Below are 26,303 nucleotides of genomic sequence, written 5' to 3'. Positions count from 1 at the left end.
AGAAACTACAAGTTTTTGGGGTCTTTTGGGCACGCTTAACCACTTTGCTGTAAAGGGAAAGGTTTTTTTGGGGGGTCCTCTTGCCTTACTCTTTTTAAACCTCGTGGAATGCGTTGGGTTGCTTCTCTTCTTTTATAACCCTTTATGGTGGCTTTTTGCATGTTGCACAGCAGAGCTTACACGCATTAAAGAGCTGAGATGAACTCCCCAAATTACATGGGGAAAGTTCATTTAATGGAACAGTAACACAAAAAAATTAAAGTGTCTTAAAGGAATGACAGTATAATGTAGTGTTGCTCTGCACTGGTAAAACTGGTATAGAAACTCTACTATAGTTGATATAAACAAGCTGCTGTGTAGCCATGGGGGCAGCCATTCAAGCACAGGATACACAATAGATAACAGATACGTTCTGAAGAATCCCATTGTATACTACAGAACTTATCTGTTATCTGCTGTGTATCCTGTGCCTTTTCTCCTTTCATATTTGAATGACTGCCCCCATGGCTACACAGCAGCTTGTTTATATCAACTATAGTAGTACTTATCTGTTATCTACTGTGTATCCTGTGCTTGAATGTCTGCCCCCATGGCTACACAGCAGCTTGTTTATATAAACTATAGTAGAGTTTCTGAAGCAAACACGCCCGTTTTACCAGTGCAGGGCAATCTGTACATTATGTATTCATTATTTTATTACACTTTAATTTTTTGGTGTTACTGCTCCTTTAAGGTTATTTTTATTTTAGCCCCATCCAAACAAGCGGGCACATGACCCTTCCCAAATTCTTCATTGATGTACTGTATTTTTTTTCCGCTCTAATGTCGACGGAGTGGATAAACTGCAGAAATTGTTTTATGATTAACAATGTGCAAAATATATTAAACCTCTAATGATAATCCTATTTTTCTTGTTTTTGTTTTTTACCCCTTCACTGAGCAATGGTAAAAAAAAAAAAAATCCCTTTGATGTGAATGGAGTTGTAATACAATGAGAGAGACGAGATTAATTACTGCTCATTAGGCTGCAAGTTGGAACAAATATGCATGTACATTCTTTTCTTAGCCTTAACCATTAGCCGGATAAAATAAGCTTTTGTTTGCCCATACTGCCCTTCGTAAACTAGATACTCTAGATTTAAAAAGAATTGCATTTTTTAGTTTTCAATTCATTCTTTTTTTAATGTGCGAAGCAGCAGTTATGATGTCACAGTTTGCATCTCCGTTGCTACGTGGTTGCCCTACATCTCCTGGTTGTTAGGTTAAACACTGTTGCCCTATTTTCCTCGACTTTAAATATTAATCTTCCTTTATGTGATAATTATATACTTGATTAGAATTCTCTTCCCAAGGGGCTGTTCTAAGTCTGACTGCTAATTAGGCACTATCCTTGTCTCTCTACAGGTTTGCATCTGCCTCTCTTCATTTTAGTATTGTTAAGATGACCTCCTTTCATCTTACTAGGGGGCTTGGGGTGTTAACTCTAAAGAATAAAATCATGTTGCCTTTCAAAATTAAAAAGATGTTTCTTAAACATTTTGAAAGATTTTTTTTGTCATGTCTAATATGCTCATGACCTATTATCCAGAAAGCTGGGGGCGTTGAACCTAGACAGTCCTGAGAAAAATAATGTTGCTCATAAAATATTAACTAAAAATAAAATTTAAAAAAAAGTTTCTAGTTTTTATTTTTTGAATGTTTTATTTTTTAAAAAAGCATATTTTTTACAATCTATTTAAATAAATTTTTTGTCGTTTTTTTGTATAGTTTAAATACTTTTAAATTTTTTTTAGACACAGATTTCCAAAGATAAAACAATATATAGGTGTTCATGGCGCACTGGTATGGGACCAGCCATGCAAAAAGCTCAGAAATCCATTGATACTATTTTTCCATGTTAAAACAAATAATTATACTCATATTGGTGGCAAAGCAATCCCATTAGTTGTTTTTATTTAAAGTTGGGGAGGGTTATTTATTAAAACCTGAATTTTACTGATTATTTCAATAAAAAAAAGTCCAACCAAAATTTATTATTAAAAAAGCTTGATTTAATTGGTTCGGATAAACCCCAATAAATTTGAGCGAAAACCTCAATCATGCAATTTTTTCTGAGCTCAATTTTTTTCTGCCATTTTCCTGAAAAGCCTACAGTTTTTGGATTATTGCCTGAAAAGGTCGGATTTTCAGGCTAATTCCATTGCCGACTGTAGAAAGTTCAAAATAGTATAGGTACCTATGACTTGTACACAACTTCGGCAGGTCTGAGATGGCGGATTTTAGGATTCAGGCTTTTTGCTGCATTGGGCTTTAATAAAAAAACCTGAGTTTAGTAAATAACCCCCTAAATATTTTTAGCAATCATAAGGCACAGTGCTCACGCTTATCCTGAAAAACCCAAGGATTCCAGATATCGGATCCCACATCTGTATTTGTTATGAAATCATGATAATAAGATTTAATAGCAGCAGAGGTATTAAGAAATGTTGTCCGGCTAAATATTTGTACCTGCTCCCTTACCAAATGTCATTGTGTCGTGCACAAGTAGATGTGTCTGTTAACTCTTTGTGATGTGATTTAACTGTATGTTGCTAACTGTAACCTGAACATGTAACTGTTTTTGGTGTTTTTATTTTGTTTGGCTCAAATGATATAAAAACCAGTCAGAGAACGTTCACCTTACCCAATATCATGGTAAATATGCCATAAAGAAGTCCCAGTAGGACCAAAAAAAAGTGATTTGCATTATGTGTCATCAATATAACATATTTACTAATTCACTATGCGGGGGGGGGGGGGTAGTGTTGTATGTAATCATTGTAAAGGGGATGTTTACCGTCCAAACACTTTTTTCAGTTCAGTTGTTTTGAGATTGTTCACCATAAACAAAACTTTTTTCAATTGCCGTTTTCCCATAATTTAAAGGGGATGCTCACCTTTAAATTAACTTTCAGTATGATGTAGAGAGGGATATTCTGGGGCAATTCTTAATCGGTTTTCATTATTTGTTAGACCAGTTCAATAGTTATAACTGCCAATGTAAACTTGAAAAAACATAAAAAACAGATCTTCCCTTCTAAAGGTCTGTGTGTACAGAACCCCTAAACAAAAGGTCCTAGCTTAATTCTGCACTGAGCTTCTGTTCTCCAGCCATTGGCAAACTTCTACTACTACAAAATAGTCAGCCCCCCATTGCTAAATTATGGCCATTGCTCACCTGGAAGTCTGTGCATCTTATACATAGCAGTTCCCAATATAGAGGATTGTGAAATTCCAAGCCCAAGATCTGCTTCACAATTTGGCCAATGATACAGGTTTCCCTACTGGATTTTATATCTATAGCAAATACCTTCCTCTCCGATTTTTTTCGCAAAAACCTTCTAACGCACAATTTGTATTGTATCTAGGTGACAAACATGGTAAGTTATTGAATGGCCCCACCGTGCCCGATTGCCCCTTTGCTTGGCACAGTGTTTGGCCGCCGGCTTTTGTTTGTAGATTCTGCTTGCTCTCTGTCCTTCTCCACCTTGTTAAAAGCGTTGGCAAGATCACTGCAATAACTCAGCATTGACAAGACTGGCTCTCGCTGACCATTGGCCAAGCTAGAGAGTAATAAGCGTGCATGCTTTGCCAGAACGTCTCTCTACTTGCCTGAAATATCAGCTTGCTATGGAGAGCTTCCCTCTTGCCCCATCATGCACCAGCATTTCCACATACACCATGTATCCATCTCTAATGGCTCGTCTCGTCTTGGCTGTATAATCCTCATGCCCGAGCTGCCCTCGTTTTTTATCGGTTGGAAAAGCAGAGGTCACGGTATAATGAAATAACACCTAATGAGAGGGACACCTACTTTTTTGAATTGAAAATTCAAAATCCAAATTTAAAATTTTCAAGTTTTTTGATGGTCAAAACTGTCAAATTACACTAGGGAGTTATTCTACTTTGATTCGAGTTTTTTTTTAAAAAAAAATTTAATTTTCAAGATTTATCATACTTTGGCCCTTAAAGAATTCAAATTGCAAATGAATTCGAAATTCGACCTTTGATAATTCGAATTCTTGTGATTTTTTTTTTTTTTAATTCAAATATACTCATAATTTGACTGGGAGGTTATTTAAGAAAAAAATTGAATGTCTAATATTCGATCGAATGTTTCGGACCCGAAATTATTTGAATCGTATTCGATTCGTATTCAATTAGTACGAATCAGGTTTTTCTCCCGGAAAAAAAAAATCGAATGTCATGAAGGCTGTTAACATCAATGACTCAACAGATCTCTGCCATTGACTGGCACATGAACTCAGCAGGTTTTAGGTGGTGAATATTCGAATTCGGACTGTTTCCATGGTCAAGGTGTGATAAATCTCACATTCGAATTTACATTCGAATAGCGGGATAAAGATTTGAATGTGTGGATTTTGAAACTCGTAAATTAAAATTTGAATTCAAATTTACTATTCGACCCTTGATAAATCTGCCCCTATCTATAGTATGAAGCAGGCCATGTTGCTGGCTGACTAGGCTATTCCTGACTGGGCTGGCAGCTATATGGGGCTCATACTGTGCCCTTTCTAGACTGGTAGGTAATTTGCTTACCTTCAGATATTGATAAGACAGGCTGGAAAGTCTGTTGGGTGGAATTGCATAAAGCTGTGTTTGTGGATCTCATACTTGCAAGGCCCCCAGGCCACTCCAGTTATTTCTACAGCCTGTTGAGTATGGCTTTAGTTGTCTAAGAAAGGTGATGCCTCTGACTTGAAGAAAGAGAGCCTGCCCAGTAGTTTAGATGGCCTTTAGGGTGTTTAATGTTTCAGCAAGACCCTTGTGCCTTTTCCTTCTCTGGCACAATTGTGTGCAGTTTACTTACCTTTCAATAATGATTTGCGACAGTTGCAGTTACATGGGAACTATGGCATCATCCCATTTGTACTTTTCTGTTTGTTGTAACTATTTTAGCTGTAGGTAGCTCAGGAAGGACAATGAATAACTATTTCTAGACTGTAGGGAATTGGTGTTTGGGACTCCCGTGTCCCTCCGTTAGATGCATGCTAGCTTCACTACGTTTTGCCAACGGCTTCTCATGTTTAATACCCACGCTTAGAGCTGCCCACTCCCCTGCCGCACAGCACTCAGTAACCGCATGCAAACTGTTATGTTTAAGGATCAGACATCAAAGGACAAAGCACTGCAACACATGGCGGCCATGTCATCTGCTCAGATCGTGTCGGCTACTACAATTCACAACAAGCTGGGCCTGCCCGGAATCCCCCGGCCTGCCTTCCCTGCTGCTCCCGGGGTAAGTCTGCTCTCAGGAGCTCCTAAAGGAGAAATATCTTCTTTTACCATAGTGATAGGGAAACCTTGTTTATGGTCTCACTGAAGCCATTTAGCATAAAAATGATAGGTTCAGGCTAAAATAAGGGACACCTTGTGTGCAGAATGGGCAATAAATTTAGTGGGATGTAGTGGAAGTAATGGGGTCACTAGAAGCAGCTGCTGTGCCTGGGAAAGGGACATTTGCATCTTATATCCTTGTTAAAATGTTGCACATTCCAGTGTATGACCATATCCACATACCCTTCAATCTGGGATTGACCAGGCAAAAATAAAACTATAAATCAGCCTTTCACTATTAATCCCCTTAAGTGCCAGAGTTGCTGGGGTGGGATTGCCATAGGATGAGTAGTGTGCGCTGGTATGCCCTGCAATACCCAAGGGAATAATAATACATTTAAAGCGGAGGTCCCCAACCTTTTTTACTCGTGAGCAACATTCAACTGTAAAAATAGTTGGGGAGCAACGCAAGCATGACAAATGATCCTGAGTGGTGCAAAATAAAGGCTGCAATTGGCCATTTGGTAGCCCCTATGTGGACTGTCAGCCTACAGGAGGCTCTGTTTGGCAGGACACCTCGTTTTTGTGCAACTAAAATTTGCCTCCAAGCCTGGAATTAAAAAATAAGCACCTGCTTTGAGGCAACTGGGAACAACATCCAAGGGGTTGGTGAGCAACCAACTCACTGGTTGGGGATCACTGGTTTAGAGGGTTGCATCTGAGTTATTTTATTCTACTGACAATGGCTTTCCATTCTGTCCTCAGTACTGGCCAGGAATGATCCAGACGGGCCAACCTGGTTCTTCCCAAGAGTAAGTACAGCACTAATCTTTCTGCTGTTGCCCACAAAGACTTGTACCTTTTGGGTGCCGGGTGCTTCTAACTGGCTCACCCTTATGTGCCATCATTAAGGATTTTTATTATTTATTTTATTGCTCATTAACTCCTATACAGCACAATTATCTGCATAATGCTTATCAGAAAACGACATTTAAAATATATTTTAAAGATATTTATTATGACTCTTTGTTCTTTTCTAGTGTGAAGCCATTTGCTCAACAAGCCTATCCCATTCAGCCAAGCGCCACCGCACCAATTCCAGGTAATGCTTCTATTCAATGCACATTGCTCAGTCAAATCGCATCCAGCTTCTACTGGACTCACAGGTAGCCTTGGTACCTAACCTCTCCTGGATGTCACTATAAACAGGAAATGTTATTTTGTTTTTGTTATGTTTTACTAAAAATGAAGGGCTGTACCATAACCTGAGTGCTCAGGAATGGTGCCTTCAAAGTCAGGAATTCAGTGCTTTTCTACCTTAAACCTGACGGTAAACCTAACAGTTGGCCACTAGCCTAAAGTAAGAAACTGGACTGGTTTTTGAGCACTGGATATGTTATTGGCAGATATGGCCACTGGCAGGCAGGGCAATGGTTTCCCAGACACACTAGTTTTTCCTTCGAGTGTAGACATTTCAAGGAACACTTTAAATTCCTTGTGATTTTCCCCCTGAGAGCCGAAGCACAGGTGCGCTGCTAAGAAGCTTTAATTGTACCTCCAGGGAGGCGCTTTGCTGTGCAAAAAAATAAGCCTACACCTGATTTCTTTGTCTGCTCCGTCTGTTTTTGAAATGGTGAAACTACCCAACATTATTACAAACGCTGTTTCCCAGAAAGGTGTGAAAATCTTTGTTTAGTGCTATTTACTTTTTTTCCTAGATAATGTGCAGATGGGTTTTATATTTGTAAATGGAATTTATATTCCACTTTTATTGTTTTGAGATACAGAATATTTAAAGGGATACTGTCATGGGGAAACATTTTTTTTTTCAAAAATGCTTCAGTTTTCAAAAGATTTTTTTATATTCAATTTTGAAATCTGACATGGGGCTAGACATATTGTCAGTTTCCCAGGTGCCCCCAGTCAATGTGACTTGTGCTCTGATAAACTTAGTTACTCTTTAATGCTGCACTGCTTGTTGGAGTGATATCACCCCCTCCCTTCCCTTTCCAGCAGCCTATCAGCAGAACAATAGGAAGGTTACCAGATCGCTCCCTGGTAGATAAAAGAACAGCACTCAATAGTAAAAATCCAAGTACCGCTATGACTCCTTCAGTTACATTGAGTAGGAGAAACAACAGCCTGCCAGAAAGCAGTTCCATAGTGCAGCAATGGCTCTGAAGCACATGACCAGGCAAAATGACCTGAGATGCACCTACATACCAATGTTACAACTAAAACAATAAACTTGTTGGGTTAGGAATGAAATTTTATATGTTAGAGTGAATTATTTGCAGTGTAAACTGTGTCCTTTAGAAATAAAAATGACAGAATTATTTCTAAATGTTTTTAGTATACAGTTATGACATATTTCATGCACTAAACATTCATTCTCCAAATGTAGGCATATGAGTGGGAACTGCCTTATTGTTTGGTATGAGGGTATAGCAAATTGTGTGCCCAGAACATCACTAGGGTAGTTACATATTTGTCATGTGTAAATAACCTTTGCCAAGTCCTTGCTCTGCAGAGTTTTCAGTTTTGCTAGAATTTTGCATGTGACTGGTCCTACCTACCCATGTTATAGAATTATTTATTTGTAGCAATTTTTCAATTGGTCTTCTGTGTTTTTATAGTTTTGGAATTTGTCGTCTTCTCATTCTGCCTCTTTCTGACTTTTAAATGGGGGGTCACAGACCTAGGCAACCTTAAAAACTATTGTGTGAGACTACAATTTGTTTGTTATTGTTACTTATTTTATATCTTATGTTAATATTTTGGCCTCTCTTATTCATCTTACTGCCTCTCATTAAAACCGCTGCCTAGTTGCTAGGGTAAATTCAACCAGACAGCAGCTGAATTCCAAACTGGAGAATTGCTGAACCACCATAAAAAAATGGAAGACCAATTTCATAATTGTCTTGGAACAGCACTGTCTGCATCTTACTAAAAGTCTACAAATCTAAAGGTCAACTCTCAAGTATTTAATTAATGATAATCATAGCCCTGACCATTTAAGGCAGTTATATAGTATAATTAAAGCCATATGATGACCGTTTTCTGATTTTCTTCAGACTGTATTGATGTTCAGCCGTGATTCCCTGTTTCACATAGACATATATTCTGTTTCAGGATTCGAACCTGCCGCTCCCCCAGCATCCTCTGTTCCAGCATGGCAAGGTCGCTCCATTGGCACAACCAAACTACGACTGGTGGAATTCTCAGCGTTTTTAGAACAGCAGCGGGACCCTGATGCAGTAAGTGCTCTTTAATCTTAACACGTGTCTGTGATTTTCTGTAATATAAGATTTGGAGTGAGTGTTTATTGACACCCTGGGTACCCCAGGAATTATAGCAGAATCACTGTTACCCCAATGTTTCTATATAACTGTAACCTTGTTATGAGCTAAGGGGGCCCAGCCTGAAGGCCAGTTAGGGGGAGATTTGGGGTGAGTGCTTAATTGTGCCCTGGGAACCCCTGGAACTATAGCAGGGTGACTTTTATCCCTATGTTTCTATATATCTGTAACCTTGTTATGAGCAAAGGGGACCCAACCAAAAAGTAGCTAATGGTTATAGTAGAACTATATTTCTCCGTACATGGTTGGTATCCATAAAGCTCTAGCGCAGTGATCCCCAACCAGTAGCTCGTGAGCAACATGTTGCTCTCCAACCCCTTGGATGTTGCTCCCAGTGGCCTCAAAGCAGGAGCTTATTTTGAATTCCAGGCTTTGAGGCAAGTTTTGGTTTCATAAAAACCAGGTGTACTACCAAACAGAGCCTCAATGTATGTAGACAATCCACATAGGGGCTGCCAAATGGCCAATCACAGCACTTATTTGGCACCACAAGAACAGTTTTCATGCTAGTGTTGCTCCCCAACTCCTTTTACTTCTGAATGTTGCTCAAGGGTTCAAAAGGTTGGGGATCCCTGCTCTAGCGGGTGCTCATCATTCAGACAATTTTGGCCTTTCCCACATAAGATGCCCATTTTGTATGGGGAAATACATTGCCCTGGCACCTGTCTGTTTGGCAGAGGGCATGGGCAGCTGAGTATTGATTTAGGATCTCTAGGTATGTAACGCTCTAGATGACATATAGAATATCAGATTCCGAGGGATTCCTCAGTGCTCTGCTCATCTTCTGCTTACACGATTATTGTTGGTAACAGGGCTTTTGTTACAGCCAGGGTCAGACTGGGGGGCCCGGGGATACTGCCCCCCTCCGGCCCCCCCCCTGCCATGACGGCGTATGCGCCACGTATGTGCACATGCACGCGCACCGAGTGCGCACAAAAAAAGGGTTGCGCCATTTAGAAGCAGATGTGGGTGCGGACCTGGACTGGCTGGGCCTACAAGAGCTGGAGGCCCACCGGATTTTTTCCCGGTGCCCCGCCGGCCCAGTCCGACCTTGGTTGCAGCCCTATGACTGCTCACATGGTTCCCAATTGAAATGACTGCATGGTTATGGCCATTTTTTACTGAACAGGAGTTAGCAGCTAGTAGGGGAGAACAGATACTTTGTATGTTATTCATAACAGTTGGCAGCTTAAGTCTAAGATAAATACTTTGTATATTTTTTAGCACTGTCAGCTGCTAAGGCAGAGATTGTTGGACTTCATCCAGCTCCATGAAGCTCATCACTGTGTTCCTGCACACGTTTGGTTAATATAATATATTTTCTCTATTTATCCTAATGGATCTGCTAGTATAACACACCCGTGGCTCCCAGAAAAATACAGCTATTTAGACATTGGAAGGGGTGAAAGTATCAGTTTATATATCCACATTCAGCCCTTGGAGAGACCCAGCTTCAGACCTTCATTAGGTCACCGCCAGGCAAGTCTGAACGAAACTATTTTAATGGGCTGAACTCAGGCAGAGCTATTTCTAGAGGAGTGGGATTAGTCACATGCGAGGCCCAGGATATCGGACACTCTCTTTGCTTCTTATTCAGGGTCACAGATGTGTTGAAGCTCATTCCATCACGGCATGCCATCCTTACATGCTCTGTTCTGTGGGCTGCCACAGTAATGCCATGTACGGTATGCGGGCACTGCAGGAGAAAGTTTTCCCTTAAGGGAAAGTCATGGGAAAAAATAGTGCTAATAGTTAATAGTGCTGCTCCAGCAGAATTCTGCACTGAAATCCATTTCTCAAAAGAGCAAACAGATTTTTTTATATTTTATTTTGAAATCTGACATGGGGCTAGACATATCATTAGTTTCCTAGCTGCCCCCAGTCATGGGACATGTGCTCTGATAAACTTCAGTCACTCTTACTGCTGTACTGCAAGTTGGAGTGATATCACCCCCCCTCCCTTTCCTTCCCAACATCTTAACAACAGGACAATGGGAAGGTAACCAGATAGATCTAAAAACAGTACTCAATAGTAAAATCCAGGTCCCACTGCAAAACATTCAGTTACATTGATTAGAAACAGCCTGCCAGAAAGCTGTTCCATCCTAAAGTACACCAGGCAAAATGACCTGAGATGGCTGCCTACATGCCAATATTACAACTAAAAAAAATACACTTGCTGGTTCAGGAATGGAATTTTATATTGTAGAGTGAATTATTTGCAGTGTAAACTGTCATTTAGAAATAAAAACTACATTATAAATCCCTTTAACATCAGAGCCTACTAATATTCGCAAGTTCTAACCTCTGACCAATAAGAGAATTAAAAATATTCACAGATACTGCAGGCAGTTAGCCCGGGAATAACACAACTCATAGCCGGTCTGAGAAATAAAACATTTCTATATACAGCAAATAGGAAGAAAAAAAGGGACACAATCCCTACATGGATTTCTGTGCCGGTGCTGTTGGGCACCTTCCTGTTCTGTAGGAATGCCAGCTGGGGCTGTGACTGGCACAGAACATGATGGATTAAGGGTTCACCCATGTGACACTTAAACATAAATAGAAATGTGAATCAAATACACTTGCCATGTCTTGACACCTGCCCCCTTTTACTGGAGGCTTAAGGGGCTGCATCCATCATCGGAGGCAGTTGGTCTTAAAAATAAATATTCAGGTCATCAGACCTGTGTCCAAGCCTTTCCCTCCCCTTCATCCTCTCTCCTGCTGGGGGTGCTGAATGCATTTACTGGTCTTACTAGGAATTCTGTTGCACAGACTTGTGTCTGAGGAGCATGAGAGGCTGATGAAAGGGAACCAACTTTTTTAATTTTTAATGGGAAGACCACCAGTATGGGAAACCAGTAAGACTGGCAGGCCTCCATCATGCTGGCAGGTGGGACATATGTCCATATGTCGTTGTTGTTGCATCATATAATTACTGATATTTTTGGAACTCCAGGATCTGTGACTTGCAGTCTTCCAGCTGTTGTTCAACTAGAGCTCCCCCAGCTAAGGGGTGTCAGAGGTTGTAGAGTGTTTCAGTGTAACAAAAACTTGATAGAACCCACTCCTGTAAATGCTGCCTGCTTTGGAATAGTGCCCTACTAGCCTCTGCAAGGTCACACACAACTAGAAGTGTCACTGGCTCATTTGTCACTTAGCCACGTGTTACAGGGGCCACATTTTTTAACCTTTCATCTGTGTCTCTTGCCAGTTCTGACACTCCTATCCTTTAACATTGAGTCTCTGTTAAAGGGATTCTGTCATGATTTTTTATGGTGTAGTTTTTATTTCTAAATTACACTGTTAACACTGCAAAGAATTTACTCTACAGTATAAAATTTCATCCCTGAACCAGCATGTGTATTTTATTTTGTTGTAATATTGTTTTGTAGGTGCATCTCAGGTCATTTTGCCTGGTCATATGCTTTTTCAAAAATAGCCAGTGCTGCACTATGGAACTGCTTTCTGGCAGGCTGTTGTTTCTCCTACTCAATGTAACTGAATGTGTCTTAGTGGGACCTGGATTTTACTATTGAGTGCTGTTCTTAGATCTACCAAGGAGCTGTTAATCTGGTTACCATCCCATTGTTCTGCTGATGGGCTGTTGGATGGGGAAGGGAGGTGATATCACTCCAACTTGCAATACAGCAGTAAGGGTCTGGCCACACAGGCAGATTTAGGGAGATTAATCTCCCAGATCTGCTTTCCCCTGCCTTCTGCCGGCTAAAATGAAAATCACCTGGGGGCAGACACTCAAAGCACTTTGTTTTCCGAAGTCGCCTGTAATTGTCTCACAAGGAAATTACAGACGACTTCGGAAAATAAAGCCCCGCGAGTGCCATGCCATTTTTCATTGTAACGAAAGGCAGGGGGAAGCAGTTCCGGGAGTCGCCCCAAACAAGAGGCGATTAATCGCCGGACGACTAAATCTCCCCGAATCTCCCAGTGTGACCTTACCCTAAAGAGTGGCTAAAGCTTATCAGAGCACAAGTCACATGACTGGGGGCAGCTGGGAAACTGACAATATGTCTAGCCCCGTGTCAGATTTAAAAATTAAAAAAAAAAAAAAATCAGTTTGCTCTTTTTAGAAATCCAAATTCTATTCTGCTGGATGAGCACTAACTGTTGTGTTTTGAAAACAACATGTTTTCCCATGACAGCATCCATATAAATCCTATAGGTTCCTAAATAAAGCTTTCATAAAGACTTACACCTGGCATCAGTGTACAAAATAGTGTAAAGTAGGGTAATCTAAGAGTATTATTATTATTACTTTATTTTTTCCTGCTAGGATTGTTTAACTTGGATCCTATAGGCTTATTGACAACACTGGTGCCTGGGAGAAGGTTTGTTACTGTAACGGAAATGGCACACGGGGCAATTGGGATTGTTATATCATTCCACCAGCAGGAGGGTGGTCCCCAACTTTGGGCTGAAATCTCCAGACAGTGCCCAGTGTTCTCCCTTATTCTGACATTTTGTCTCTTCATCTCTCACAGTACAACAAACACCTCTTTGTGCACATTGGACAAGCAAATCATTCTTACAGCGATCCGCTGCTTGAATCCGTAGACATTCGCCAGATCTACGACAAGTTTCCAGAGAAGAAGGGAGGACTGAAGGAACTGTTCGGGAAGGGACCCCAAAATGCATTTTTCTTGGTTAAGTTCTGGGTAAGTCAATTAACCACGGTGATTGGAGAGTCTGTGTAGTAGGGGTAACAGCAAGCTGAGATTGGGCCCTCTGGCCAATGCTACAATATGATTGGCTGTTGATGTCCAGGGTTTAGGGTTAGTGGCCCCAGAAGATTCAGAGATGGGTTGCAAAGGGGACTAGAATTGTAGGTGAGGTACCAATACCAACCTGGCATCACCAAGTTCATTCAGGGGAAATGGTTTTTGTTTTCTTACTCTTTTCAGGATCATTTGTAGTCATGCTATCTGTAGAGCGGAGACATATTTGTTTGACACAATAGGCTTAAATCAACAAACATCAGACTGTTTATTAGTGTTGGATCTGATTTTATTTGTTGATCAAAAATCTCTTGGCAAATAATTTTTTTTTTATATAAGCATATTACCGCATTCCGTAAACTTGACCCTTCTGGTGTAAGAACTAAACCCATTATATTATACACAGCTTTTCTGTTATCTCCTGTGTAATCATGTGCCCTTTTACCGTATTCCAGCTTGAATGGCTGCCCTCCATGGTTTACCCACCAGCATAGTTATATAAACTATGAACAGACATGGAGTACAGGCTAACCGAACATAATATTTAAAGGACCAGTAACATCAGAAAATGCAATTATTTTAAAGTAATAAAAATAAAATGCAGTGTTGCCCTGCACTAGTAAAACTGCTGTGTTTGCTTCAGAAACACTACTTTTGTTTATATAAATAAGCTGCTGTGTAGCCATGGGGGCAGCCATTCAAACGAGAAAAGGCTCAGGTTACACAGCAGATAAGCTCAGTAGCACATAATGTTATCTGTTATCCACTAATTATCCTGTGCCATATAGCCTTTTTTTTTGGAATTTCCGCCATTGCTACACAGCAGCTTGTTTATATGAACTATAGTAGTGTTTCTGAAGCAAACAGATCAGTTTTACCAGTGCAGGGCAACACTACATGATATTTTCATTACTTTAAAACACTTTCATTTGTTGGTGTTACGGTTCCTTTAACTGGATATAAAATACCCTTCATGTTTAAGTGTCACTGGTCCTTTTATAATAGCTTAAAAAAGTGGCTTATGTAAAATTTTTCAATTGTTTTATTCTACATCGCCATCTAGTGGTTTTCAGTCATTATTAGCATTACACAATAGATTCATGTACTGAAACGATTGTCTTGTGGAAACCCTAGACTTCTGCATAAAGCTGTCAAATACAGTTAGCATTAGCCTGCTCTTCCAGTGTTATTTCCTGGTGTCATGTCACTGTGGTAAGAACATACTATTTGTGTAACATAGCTATTTTTGTTTGGGATCTGTTATCGTAAAACTCCAAATTATGGGATGGCTTCCTCCCATACTACTAAGATATAATTAGTCCTTATTGGAGGCAAAACATTCCCATTGGATTTATTTCATGTTTAAATGTTTTTTTAGTATACTTAAGGCATCCAAAATCCCAGGACCCAAGCATTCTGGACAATAGATATCTGTATAGTATTCCATCACAGCTGTGTAAGCAGCAGTCCTGCCTTGCGTTATGGCTGGTATATTGTATAACAGAGAATTCTGTCCCAGTGGCTGCACAGATCCTATCTGATTCCCATCGGAAACAGCAGTTCTGCCCTGCTTTATGGCAGCTGAGATTCTAGCTATCTGTATAACAGAATCTGTGCAGCCACTGGGACAGAATGCTCTGTTATACAGATAGCTAGAATCTCAGGTGCCATAAAGCAAGGCAGGACTGCTGCTTCCAGTGGGGATCAGATAGGATCTGTGCAGCCAATGGGACAGAATATTCTGTTATACAGATAGCTAGAATCTCAGCTGCCATAAAGCAGAACAGAACTGCTGCTTCCAATGGGGATCAGATAGGATCTGTGCAGCCACTGGGACAGAATGCTCTGTTATACAGATAGCTAGAATCTCAGCTGCCATAAAGCAAGGCAGGACTGCTGCTTCCAATGGGGATCAGATAGGATCTGTGCAGCCACTGGGACAGAATGCTCTATCTGATCCCCATCGGAAACAGCAGTCCTGCTGATCAGGGGTGAGAATTCTCCTTATTGTTTTGTGGGGGAGGCCGTGGAGTGTTGCATATTTGTAACTCCTCAGAAAGAGTAGTGGAGGGGGGATGGATTCTGTAATGAGATGCCTGTGTGTTTTGGTAGGAATTTGAATTGCAAACAGCAGTAGAAAGTGCCGGCACTAGCAATCAGGACAAGCTGCGGAGCTGTTTGATGTGGTGCTTATTTATGAAATTTAAATTGGACAAGGATCCCATTGAATGGACGATTGCGTATGAGTGCCGACAAGCGGGGGGGACAAGGCGCTGTTTTGTAGAGAAAATGAATAATTAGCCGCAATATACTGGGTTTATTCATACAGATCATAACAAGGTGCTGCCGTTGGAAGGGGGTGTATAAATAAAATGACCTTTGAAGATGAAAGAATCTTGTCAGGCTCAGGTGTGTAGAGAATACGGGCACATTCACAATCATTTTCATTATCACTGGATAATAGACAACAAAATAATGCTACTCTCACAAAATGGGCTTTGAGTTAATTAAATAGCCATTCATATGTAAAACTGCAAACACGTGGGGGGGTATTCAGCAGCGCGGGGCCTCTCTTCCAGCTCTGCAACTCCCAGCAGCCCCAAACAAAGGAACAGTAACACCAAAAAATTTTAATATTTTAAAGAAATGAAAATATAATATACTGTTGTACTGCACTGGTAAAACTGATGTATTTGCTTCAGAAATACTACTATAGTTTCTTTAAACAAGCTGCTGTGTTGCAATGGGGGCAGCCATTCAAAGCTGGAGAAAAGGCACAGGATACACATCAGATAACAGATAAGCTCTGTAGTATACAATGGGATTATTCTGAACGTATCTGTTATCTATTGTGTATCCTGTGCTTGAATGGCTGCCCCATGGTTACACAGCAGCTTGTTCATTTAAATTATAGTAGAACTTATCTGTTTGTGTATCCTGTGCTTGAATGGCTGCCCCATGGTTACACAGCAGCTTGTTTATTTAAATGATAGTAGTACTTATCTGTTATCTACTGTGTATCCTGTGCTTGAATGGCTGCCCCCATGGCTACACAGCAGCTTGTTTATATAAACTATAGTCGTGTTTCTAAAGCAAACACACCAGCTTTACCAATGCAGAGCTACAACACATTATATTGTCATTCCATTATATCACTTTAATCTTTTGGTGTTACCGTTCCTTTAATTCTATGGCACATGCTGCATATTAACTAATGCAGCCCTCTGGAGGAGAAACACAGCAGCTAAAATGCCCTTTCCCAGTCTGAAGCCACTTTCATTTCATTTGGAAGGGGAACCCGATGCTTTAGGTGCCGTCAGGTGGGGAACATACAGTAACTGGCACCTGTTTCCCATGAAGGAGATTGGCTGTAGGCAGGGAATGGGGCCTTTGAGCACTGACATTGCCCTCAGAGCAGAGCAGTGGTCAGAATGTGGTGTTCCACAGATTGGACATTCAGTATGACTGGCAGGCTGGGGATGGTCCCTTGGGTGCCCTGTAGATTTAGGTATAATTCAGACCTGCAAGCTAGGGAGCCTCAATGGGTTCAAGGTGCTCACTGATTGCCTATATCAGGTGTTAAAAAGCAAGGGTGCCCTGGCGTGTGTATGTTTTGTGCCACTGTTCAGTGCATACATCAGAGAATGAAGAGACAATATGTATAGTATCTGTAGGCCGGTAGCTCCCTCGCCGTGTAAATAACAGAAATTACAGGACAATTTTCTGTCAATGTGAATTTTTTTTTTCTTGAAGGCTTTTTTTTTTTTGTCCCATCATTATTTTTTTTTTTAAGAGACAAAAACGAACAAAATATTGAATTTCTCAGACTTTGGCTGTTGAGTGGAGGGCGGCTGCTGCCTGTTATTACTTCTCCCCTCGCGTGTTCCAATTGTGATTATCACCCAATTCTTCTCTCCTGAGCTCCGCAGGTTTTCGGCCGAGTGTTTTCTTACTGCCACATCAGCGCCGCAGATCAATACGCCTTAAGCACGGAAGAATCTGACACATTTTAAGTGGTGTTCTATTTCCCCTCGTGTGATTGTCCGGCAGCAATTTCTGCGCCTGGCTGGGGAAAGAAAGGCCAGGTAATGGCGAGGAGGTGTAATTAGGCCATAGGGAAGGCTTCCAGCATGACGCCCTCCTGATTTACAAGCCCACACTCTTTCTACTCTCCTTTGGGTTTTAGAGAACAGTGGCACATTTACTGAGCTTGATTGGCCATCGCATGCTAAGGATCATTGTCACAGGGACAAAAGGCTGAGCCACTTGTGCTGTCAGTCTGTATATTTATTGCTATTATTGATGAACACTTGGACTTTATTCTCCAAGGTGGGAATGGAAAGTTCCTCCATCACTAAAAGACTTATTGCCTTACTTTGTTCTTTAAAGGAAAAGGAAAGGCTAAAATTAAGTGAGCTTTATCAGAAAAAGTCTATATAAATACACCAGTAAACCCTCAAAGTAATGCTGCTCTGAGTCCTCTGTCAAAAGAAACACTGCAATTTTTTTCCTTTTATTGTGTATACATGGGCTTCTGTATCAGACTTCCTATTTTAAGTATTAACCTCCAGGGCTTGGAATTGAGCATGCTCAGTTTGCTCCTCTCTTCCACCCCTTCCTGTTGTAATCTGAGCCCAGAAGTATGAGTAAGCAGGGAGAGACTCAGGCAGGAAGTGAAGCCACACCAAGCTAATATGGCAGTTGCTATCCTAAACAAATAGAGCTTCTACAGTTGTTATGGTAAAGCATTCTTCAGAATGAATAGTGTTATAGCTTGCACTATTGTGGCTAATCTATTGGCAATACTCTGCCTCAGTAGCTTTCCTTTTTCTTTAAAGCTCAATGGCTTACTTTGCAGTTTCAGCCTTGCATAAGCAGCCATGGTTCTCTGGGCACAGTCCTCCCTGTGTCATTCCATAGGCTCGAGTGCTGCAGTAGGTCAGGTAACCTCAACAAATACAGGTTGGAAATATAGGTGCAGGTAAGAGTGACTGCGTGGGACTGGGTTGGGGGCCATTGGGCTTCTGCACCAGAGGTCTCCACACCCCCTTCCCAGCCGCAACCCCTCTCTGATAAGCCCTCCCCCAGGCAGGTAGTGGGTCTGGATCAGTAGGACCACAGCAGCTTGGGCCCATCTGTTTTTTCCCCAGCTTGGGCCCATCTGTTTTTTTTGTCCAGTTCAACCCTGACGGATGATGCTGAGGCCTTGATGGTGTCGCTGCTAGTGTATGGAATTGTTATTCCTAAGTTCATGGTGGTCAGCAGGTAGTCACGGTGTTGTGAATAAAGCTGTATGTAATAATAAAACAGTACCTTGTACTTGATCCAAAAGATATACTTAATCCTTATTGGAAGCAAAACCAGCCTATTGGGTTTATTTAATGTTTACATGGTTTTCAAGTAGACTTAAGGTATGAAGATCCAATTACAGAAAGATCCGTTATCCGGATAACCCCAGGACCCAAGCACACATATATATATATATTTGCACCCAATCAGCATGTGATCATTCCCCTTTGGACCGCAGCAAACCACAATATGGATTTTAGACAGTGACACGCATTTCATGCGAGGCGGCAGCACACCTGTGTTAAAGATTGATTTGGTTTGCTTTGCCTCAACCAAGTTTTCTGAAATCATTTGCTGTCCTAGTTCATCTGAAGCAGGTCCCTCCAGCCAGAAGTCAGTGTAGATAATCCTGCTTATTATCCTATCCTACATGGCGTAGCTATAGAGGGTTTCCTGAATGTATGATTACAACCTCTGCCATAAAGCATGAAAGTGCTGTTGCAGAGACTGTTACTTGAACTCCAGGAAATACATCTCCTCCTGAAGTACACTAAGGACTATAATGTTTTCCTGCTCATTAGTTTGAGACAGATCACTGTTCCTCCTTGAATCCGTCGAATCATCTCTCTTCCCTTTCATGCTCATTCTTACACTCTTTGTCTTTTTGCTGCAGGCGGATTTAAATTGCAATATTCAGGATGACACTGGGGCGTTTTACGGTGTCACAAGTCAGTACGAGAGTTCAGAAAACATGACGATAACCTGTTCTACTAAAGTCTGCTCGTTTGGGAAACAAGTTGTGGAGAAAGTAGAGGTATGAACTCATGACTCTTTCAAATATGGCAGGTAGGGCACTTTGCCTGGGCCTTAGGGTGACCTAGGGGAGACCATTTTGATGATTTCCAACCTCTCTCTCTCATTTACTAGTTTTACAAGAACAGTCCCCTAAATTTGCTCATAATCTGTAGAGAGAGAGATACCATACAGCTATGGCAGAATAGGTATTCCCCTGTACTAAGCACAATTCAGCAGGAACAGCCCCCCTTTTGTTTGCTCATAGCCTCTACAGAGAGATCCCATAAAACTATGGCAGCATAGGTATTCCCTTGTATTACGCACAGTTCAGCAGGAACAGCCACCTATGTTTGTTCATAGTCTGCATAGAGAGATCCCATAAAAAGTATGGCAGCATAGGTATTCCCCTGTACTAAGCACAATTCAGCAGGAACAGCCCCTAAGTTTGCTCATAGCCTCTACAGAGAGATCCAAAAACTATGGCAGCATAGGTATTCCCCTGTACCAGGAATAGCCCATACATTTGCTCATTTGTAACTCCTGGTGCCTTTTCTCTCTGCAGACAGAATACGCAAGGTTTGAGAATGGCCGATTTGTATATAGGATAAACCGCTCTCCGATGTGCGAATATATGATAAATTTTATCCACAAGCTAAAGCACTTACCGGAAAAGTACATGATGAACAGCGTCTTGGAAAACTTCACTATTTTATTGGTAAGGAGACTGGGTGCTACTGGGAGTTGCATTGTGACTGGCACGGCCGTGGGCGCTGATAATCTGATCCTGCTAAAAATATTCTGTTGGTAACAGGGCCAGAAACATTGCCCTCTGTTTGTCCTGTTCATTGAATTTCTTTACTGCCCAGCTGTCAGACTCATGATGGTGCAGCTGTTCCAGCATGCCCAAAAGCATTCTGGGAGGGCTGCAAGTTGGGCAGTCCTATATATATATGAAACTGATGCCCTGCAAATCTGCTGGAAGGCCTTCCCTGAATTTAACACCCCTTCCCTGCTGGTAGAGCCTCTCTGTTACCTTTCACTTTCCTCGCTGGAGCTTCAAGGGATACAAACATCACACAGATACCTTTCCCTAAGGTTTTGCACCAAAGGCAACTGTCAGCCTTCACTCCAATACATTGGTCTCTCACTTCTTCTGGAAGCAGAGCTGCCCCTTCCCATTAAGGACATTGAAGCTTGTTACTAGTCCTACTGGTATATCTCTGACTCAGATATTTAGAAACACTGCCATAAAGCAAAACAGAGTTTATTTCTAAAGAGGAATCAGATTGTCCCATGAAAACATAGAACTTTATCAGCCATGATGTTTAGCCAGTACTGATCCCTGTGCCTCCACCAACCCATATTCTTTCATGTATCTCTGCTATAACCAGGCGGAATCCTTCCATATATCAGTATCAAGTCAAATTATTACTCTATTACTAATTCTTTACAGTAGCACAGCCATACTTTCCCATATTCCCAAACCATAACCAATCAGTACTCATTCATACGATTATACCATCACCAACTGCCACTCATTCATGCTTTAACTAACTAGTACTCTTCTTCACTATCTGTCCTGTACTCAACCAATGTCATTTTTATGACCATACTTAACCTGTACTCTTGCCCTGTATCTGTACAATAGCCAACCAGTACTCCTTCTTATGCCCATAGCAACCAGTACTCCTTTATATGCCCTTAGCATCTAGTACTCGTGTCCCATATCTGTGCAGTAGCCAACCAGTACTCATTCATATACCTTTAGCAAACAGTACTCTTTCATATACCCTTAGCAACCAGTACTCATTCATATGCCCATAGCAACCAGTACTCCTTCATATGCCCATTGCAACCAGTACACTTGTCCCATATCCGTGCAATAGCCAACCAGTACTCATTGATATATCCTTAGCTACCAATACTCATTCATATACCGATAGCAACCAGTACTCTTGTCCTATATCTGTAGCATAGCCAACCAGTATTAATTCATATACCCATAGCAACCAGTACTCTTGTTGAGTATCTGTAGCATAGCCAACCAGTACAGGAGCACAAAGAGATTGAATAAGTAACTGCAAACAGTTTGGAAGAGGATTGAGTTATTGCAATGAGCCCTATTAATCTCTACTGTACAAAATGACTAACATTGCTCTCTATTCAGGTCGTCACGAACAGAGACACACAAGAGACTCTGCTCTGCATGGCGTGTGTTTTCGAGGTCTCAAACAGCGAACACGGCGCACAGCATCACATCTACAGGCTTGTTAAAGATTGAGCGACCCTCCCTACGGTCGACCCCCTACCCACGTACACACTACAGAAACCTTCACAGTGGAAAACAGACTTAAACTCACACAAGTGGCAGTGCCTCTGTCTCACCCAGCAAGTTTCAGTGAAGTCTCTTTGAAAATCTGTTTATAATTCATTGGTAGCTGTGAAACGTTACGGTTGTAAAGATTTTTATTTCTTTTTTTTAAAAAAATTACTTATTTTGGGAGTTGACACACTGCAAAGACACGCTGAGCCTTGCAGAGCAAACGCACAGCAACGCGTTTCACGGCGACGCTACATCGTGCAGAATCCTACTTTAAGTAGACTTTGTACTGGTGGATGGAGAGAGAGAGAGAGAAAGATAAAAAAACAAAATCAGAATTTTTTTTCTTTTGAAAAAAATTCAGCCTTTTTAAACTTTTCACTTAAAAATATGACGCTTGGACAATTCAAGCACGAAACGCTAAGAAATGGTATGAATGTAAGGAGACATTTGAGAAATGTTTCTTTTTAACTACCTGAGGGAGGGGCATACAGAATGTAATTCTCTAAATTATTTTAAAAAGAGGAAAGAAAAAAATTGTTTTATAAGAAAAGAAAAAAAACAAATTGTCAAATATATTGTTTGGGATGTACCTGTCACTTACGGGGGTTTTTATATTTTTTTCTTAGTTGAACTAATCTAGTTCTGATCACTATTATAAACAGGTACCGCAGCCAAACCAGCCCTTCTGTATCAAACTGTACTGTACTAGCGCAAAGATCTCGCTTTTCTTTTCTTTGTTTTTTGTTTTTTTTTTAGCATCTTAAAGGATAAGTAAATCTTTAAAATAAGTGAATGTAAAATTCACGAGAGTGAGTTTTGCAATTTACATTCATTATTTATTTTCTTATAATTCCAAGATATTAAGGGATACATGTACTGTTAATATGAATGAATTTTGTTACAACAGCGCCACCTGCTGGTCAGTTTCCCACCAGTCTGACCACCAAATAGTCAAGGAAGATGTCAGGAGAAAGAAAGAGGCTGCTCTGATGTTCTTCTGCTTAGGAAAAATGTTTGAAAGGTTTCTTATTTTATTTCTAAGCAGAAGAACATCAGAGCAGCCTCTTTCTTTCTCTTGACAACTTCCTTGACAAATGGCAAAATGCATTCATATTAACAGTACATGTATCCCTTAATATTGTGGAATAAAAAGAAATAATAAATGCAAATTGCAAAAGTTCTTAGAATAGCCCCGTCATCAATTTTGCATACACTTATTTTAAAGGTTTACTTATCCTTTAAAAAAACATTTATGGAGCCGATTGTTTTTTTTTTTAATCTTTTAAACACCCCTTCCCCAAACAGAATGGAGTGAAATCATCAGCTGAAATTCTGATTTTATTAAGGGTTAATAAATTGCACCTGAATTAAAGGGGATATGAAACCAAATTTTGCCTGACAAAAGAAAAACCTAATTCTAAGCAAGTTACAATGTGCAATGATTTAAATTCAGTCATTGTTAAAAAAAAAATGAATCAATGTATATTGGAAAGTTGCTTAAAATTTACATTTCTACCCCTTTTGGTAGCTTATATACAGGTATGGGGTCCGTAATCCAGTAACCCGTTACTCAGAAAGCTACAAATTACAGAAAGGTCACCTCCCAGAAAACCCATTTTATCTAAATATCTAATCCAAATATAATTAATATTATATATAACCCAAATGTTTAAAAATGATTTCCTTTTTTCCTCTCTATTAATAAAACAGTCCCTTTTACTTGATCTCAACTAAGATATAATTCATCCTTATTGGAAGCAGAACCAGCCGATTCGGTTTATTTTATGTTTACATGATTTTCTAGTAGACTTAAGGTATGAAGATCCAAATTACATAAACATCCATTATCCGGAAAACCCCACGTCCCGAGCATTCTGGATAACAGGCCCATATACAAAAAAATAGCAATCTTATTTTATAAATTTTGGAATTTTTTTTTACTCTAAATATTCTTTGTTTATTCGAGATTGCATTAGATTAAACTCATGGTAGGACTCCAATATATGGAGAACTCATGAAACTGAAACAATGAAAAAAGTTTTATTCAGTCAAAAACATTTTTTTTATTTTCCCCCCACCATTTATTAAAAAGGGCCAGTATGCACCTAAAAACACCTTTGCCAAAAATGAGTACAATTTTGTAACAAAGTGGTAATTGAAAATTGGGATTTTTTGCTAAACTTCCCTCCCCATCACTTCCTTTAAAAATAGGGCAATTTGTTCAGAGTTCCATATCTAACTTTTTACAAACAACTCCTTTCTTTGCCTAAGCTCCATCTTTTAAGGACCTCATTATCAGGGGCTTCTTAGTGGACTGGTAATTTGTTTTCATCTTCTTGACAGAACCAGGAAGTGCTAAAGTGTTTTCTTGTGTAGGGACTAAACCATAGTTTAATGTTAAGTAAAATATAAGTATTTTACTATATATATTCATTTTGGATATACAGACCATTAGATAAAAAAAACAACTCACTGCTCTAATCATAATTCCTACACATGCAATTAAAACAATTTCCCTGATGCACCATTTTTTTTTTTTTTTTGCATTAAGCTTATAGACCGATGCCACTGGTTTAAGACGTTGCTCTTGCGGTGCCTACTACTCTTCCTTTAACAGCGCTTGGGCAGGGGGTGGAGTTTCACTCCTTGTAGTGTGAATCCTTAACATACAATGGGAGTGTTCCTGTAGTATCTGCCCTTTCCCTGTTGTGGGTGTTTGTACTACAAATGAATGAAATTAGGATTAGTTGATCATTTCACTCCAATTTTTGCACAACCCAGTCAGTACAAATTTGAGAATTCTGTTTTAATACCAGCTTCTTGAAAGATGTCTTCTCGTGCTTACTGTATCTGAACTGCCATTCCATTGCTCTATATATATATATATATATATATATATATAGAGATATATATATATATATATATATATATATATATATATATATATATATATATATATATATATATACACACAAGATCTCATGGACTGCAGTGAATACATAGCCTCTAGTTATTGGTTTCCTATAGATGTTTTTAGCTGCTTCGTGTCTTATTAGTGCATTCCCTCCTACTGTTTTTTTCCTGCTGCGAGTCTTAGACAGAAGAGCTGACTCAAACCAGCCTTTCTGCCCAAATATCTTTTTGAAAAATTGAAATCCCATCCAACGAGGACCATATCGGCCCCATTTATGTGCTCCTCTCCTAACGGATCTGCATAGGGCTCCATTATGGCTCCATCACAGAGGGCCAAACAATTGAATTTGTGTTGTGCAGAAGTCTGCCTGTTTTGCCTCCTCACCAAACAGGTAGACCTTGCCATGTATCAGAAGCTATAGCTTCAGGCAGCAGGTGATTTCCCTGCTGTAACAAACTGATTCCATACGGCAGTTATGACCAACTGTCAGTTTGCAGCAGGAACAAAAGTTTGGCTAAATGAGTGCATTAATAAACCATATGATAAACTAATATTAATACACACTTTTTTTTAACCCTCCCCTATTGGTTGGGTGCATTTTTACAGCCATGGCAGTTCCCTATCAAGTGTAACCTTCTGGGGAAGAGAAACTTTGGAACCGAATCAGGTGGATTTTGTGTCATGTCTAAAAAGTTGTTTTCAAATGGCCTCAACTCAGCACACGTTCATCCTGAAAAGCCTTAAATCCCTTTAAATATTGTTTTTTATTGTATCACAAAAGCAGAAAAAAAAATCACAAAATGTAGCCTTTAAACTGTGAGCTCTTTTCTAAGCTGGAAGAATTTCACCCATTAGCTGTGACCTGTTTTATAGATGAGCTGCCAAAGCATTTGAAGCTGTGCCTTAGAATTTAATCTCGGATATGTCCTGAGCAAGAACCAAACAGTCCACGCAGAGTCCCAATAATCCTGTTGTTTTTGCCAATTTTAGTTTTTTTTTGGCTAAGGGTGGGGATTTTATTTTGGGAAGCTCTATGTCCCTGCTTAGATCAGGAAGTAGTGGGATATTCTGCTATTTATATGTTTTACCTTCCCACATTTACTGATTTCTTTAACATTTTTTTTGCAGAAAATACATTTTTTTTTATTTATAATTTGGCACAAAAAATAGTAACATTTTTGCCTTGAGAATTGCCTTGTTTTAAGTCACCCTGTTTGGCAACAACTCATTACCCTTTAAAATAGATTAAATTAACAGCACCACATTAGTCAGGCAGAATGTAAAAGTTACGATTTGCAGGCTGTTTTCTGTGATTTGATGACATCTCTGGTTCAAATTGATTTGCTTTGTTGCTTCTCACTTGTTAAGGGTGGTCTAATGAACCAAACTTGCAAAAACAACAAAAAGTTAAATTAAAAAATGTAATTGCAACATTACAATTAAACACAAAGGTCCAATATATTCCTATCAAATTATCTTCTCTGTGCTCTTCAGAGTTGACAGTAAACCAAAACTGTAGGTTAAAAAGCTGCTGTTCACATACA

The 26,303-nt window shown here is 40.0% G+C and overlaps 1 protein-coding gene across 6 annotated transcripts in view; it reads left to right on the top strand.

Moving 5' to 3' along the window:
- Positions 1 to 22,395, top strand: part of tead1.S (TEA domain family member 1 (SV40 transcriptional enhancer factor) S homeolog) — a 97,069-nt gene extending 74,674 nt beyond the window's left edge. For 3 of the 6 annotated variants that reach the window (XM_018259264.2, XM_018259267.2, XM_018259268.2), the window contains 9 exons: positions 3,408 to 3,419; positions 5,165 to 5,299; positions 6,103 to 6,149; positions 6,378 to 6,439; positions 8,470 to 8,594; positions 13,205 to 13,378; positions 19,401 to 19,541; positions 20,085 to 20,237; positions 21,690 to 22,001. In XM_018259264.2, the coding sequence (XP_018114753.1) occupies positions 3,408 to 3,419; positions 5,165 to 5,299; positions 6,103 to 6,149; positions 6,378 to 6,439; positions 8,470 to 8,594; positions 13,205 to 13,378; positions 19,401 to 19,541; positions 20,085 to 20,237; positions 21,690 to 21,803 (963 nt within the window). In that variant the 3' untranslated portion in view covers positions 21,804 to 22,001. 6 annotated transcript variants of the gene reach the window in all.
- Positions 22,396 to 26,303: the final 3,908 nt, after the last annotated feature.

The sequence above is a fragment of the Xenopus laevis genome, chromosome 4S, assembly GCF_017654675.1.
Source record: "Xenopus laevis strain J_2021 chromosome 4S, Xenopus_laevis_v10.1, whole genome shotgun sequence".
In the NCBI taxonomy this organism is placed as follows: domain Eukaryota; kingdom Metazoa; phylum Chordata; class Amphibia; order Anura; family Pipidae; genus Xenopus; species Xenopus laevis.
The sequence above is the reverse complement of the archived record's forward strand: the minus strand, read 5'-3'. Positions and strand labels throughout refer to the sequence as shown.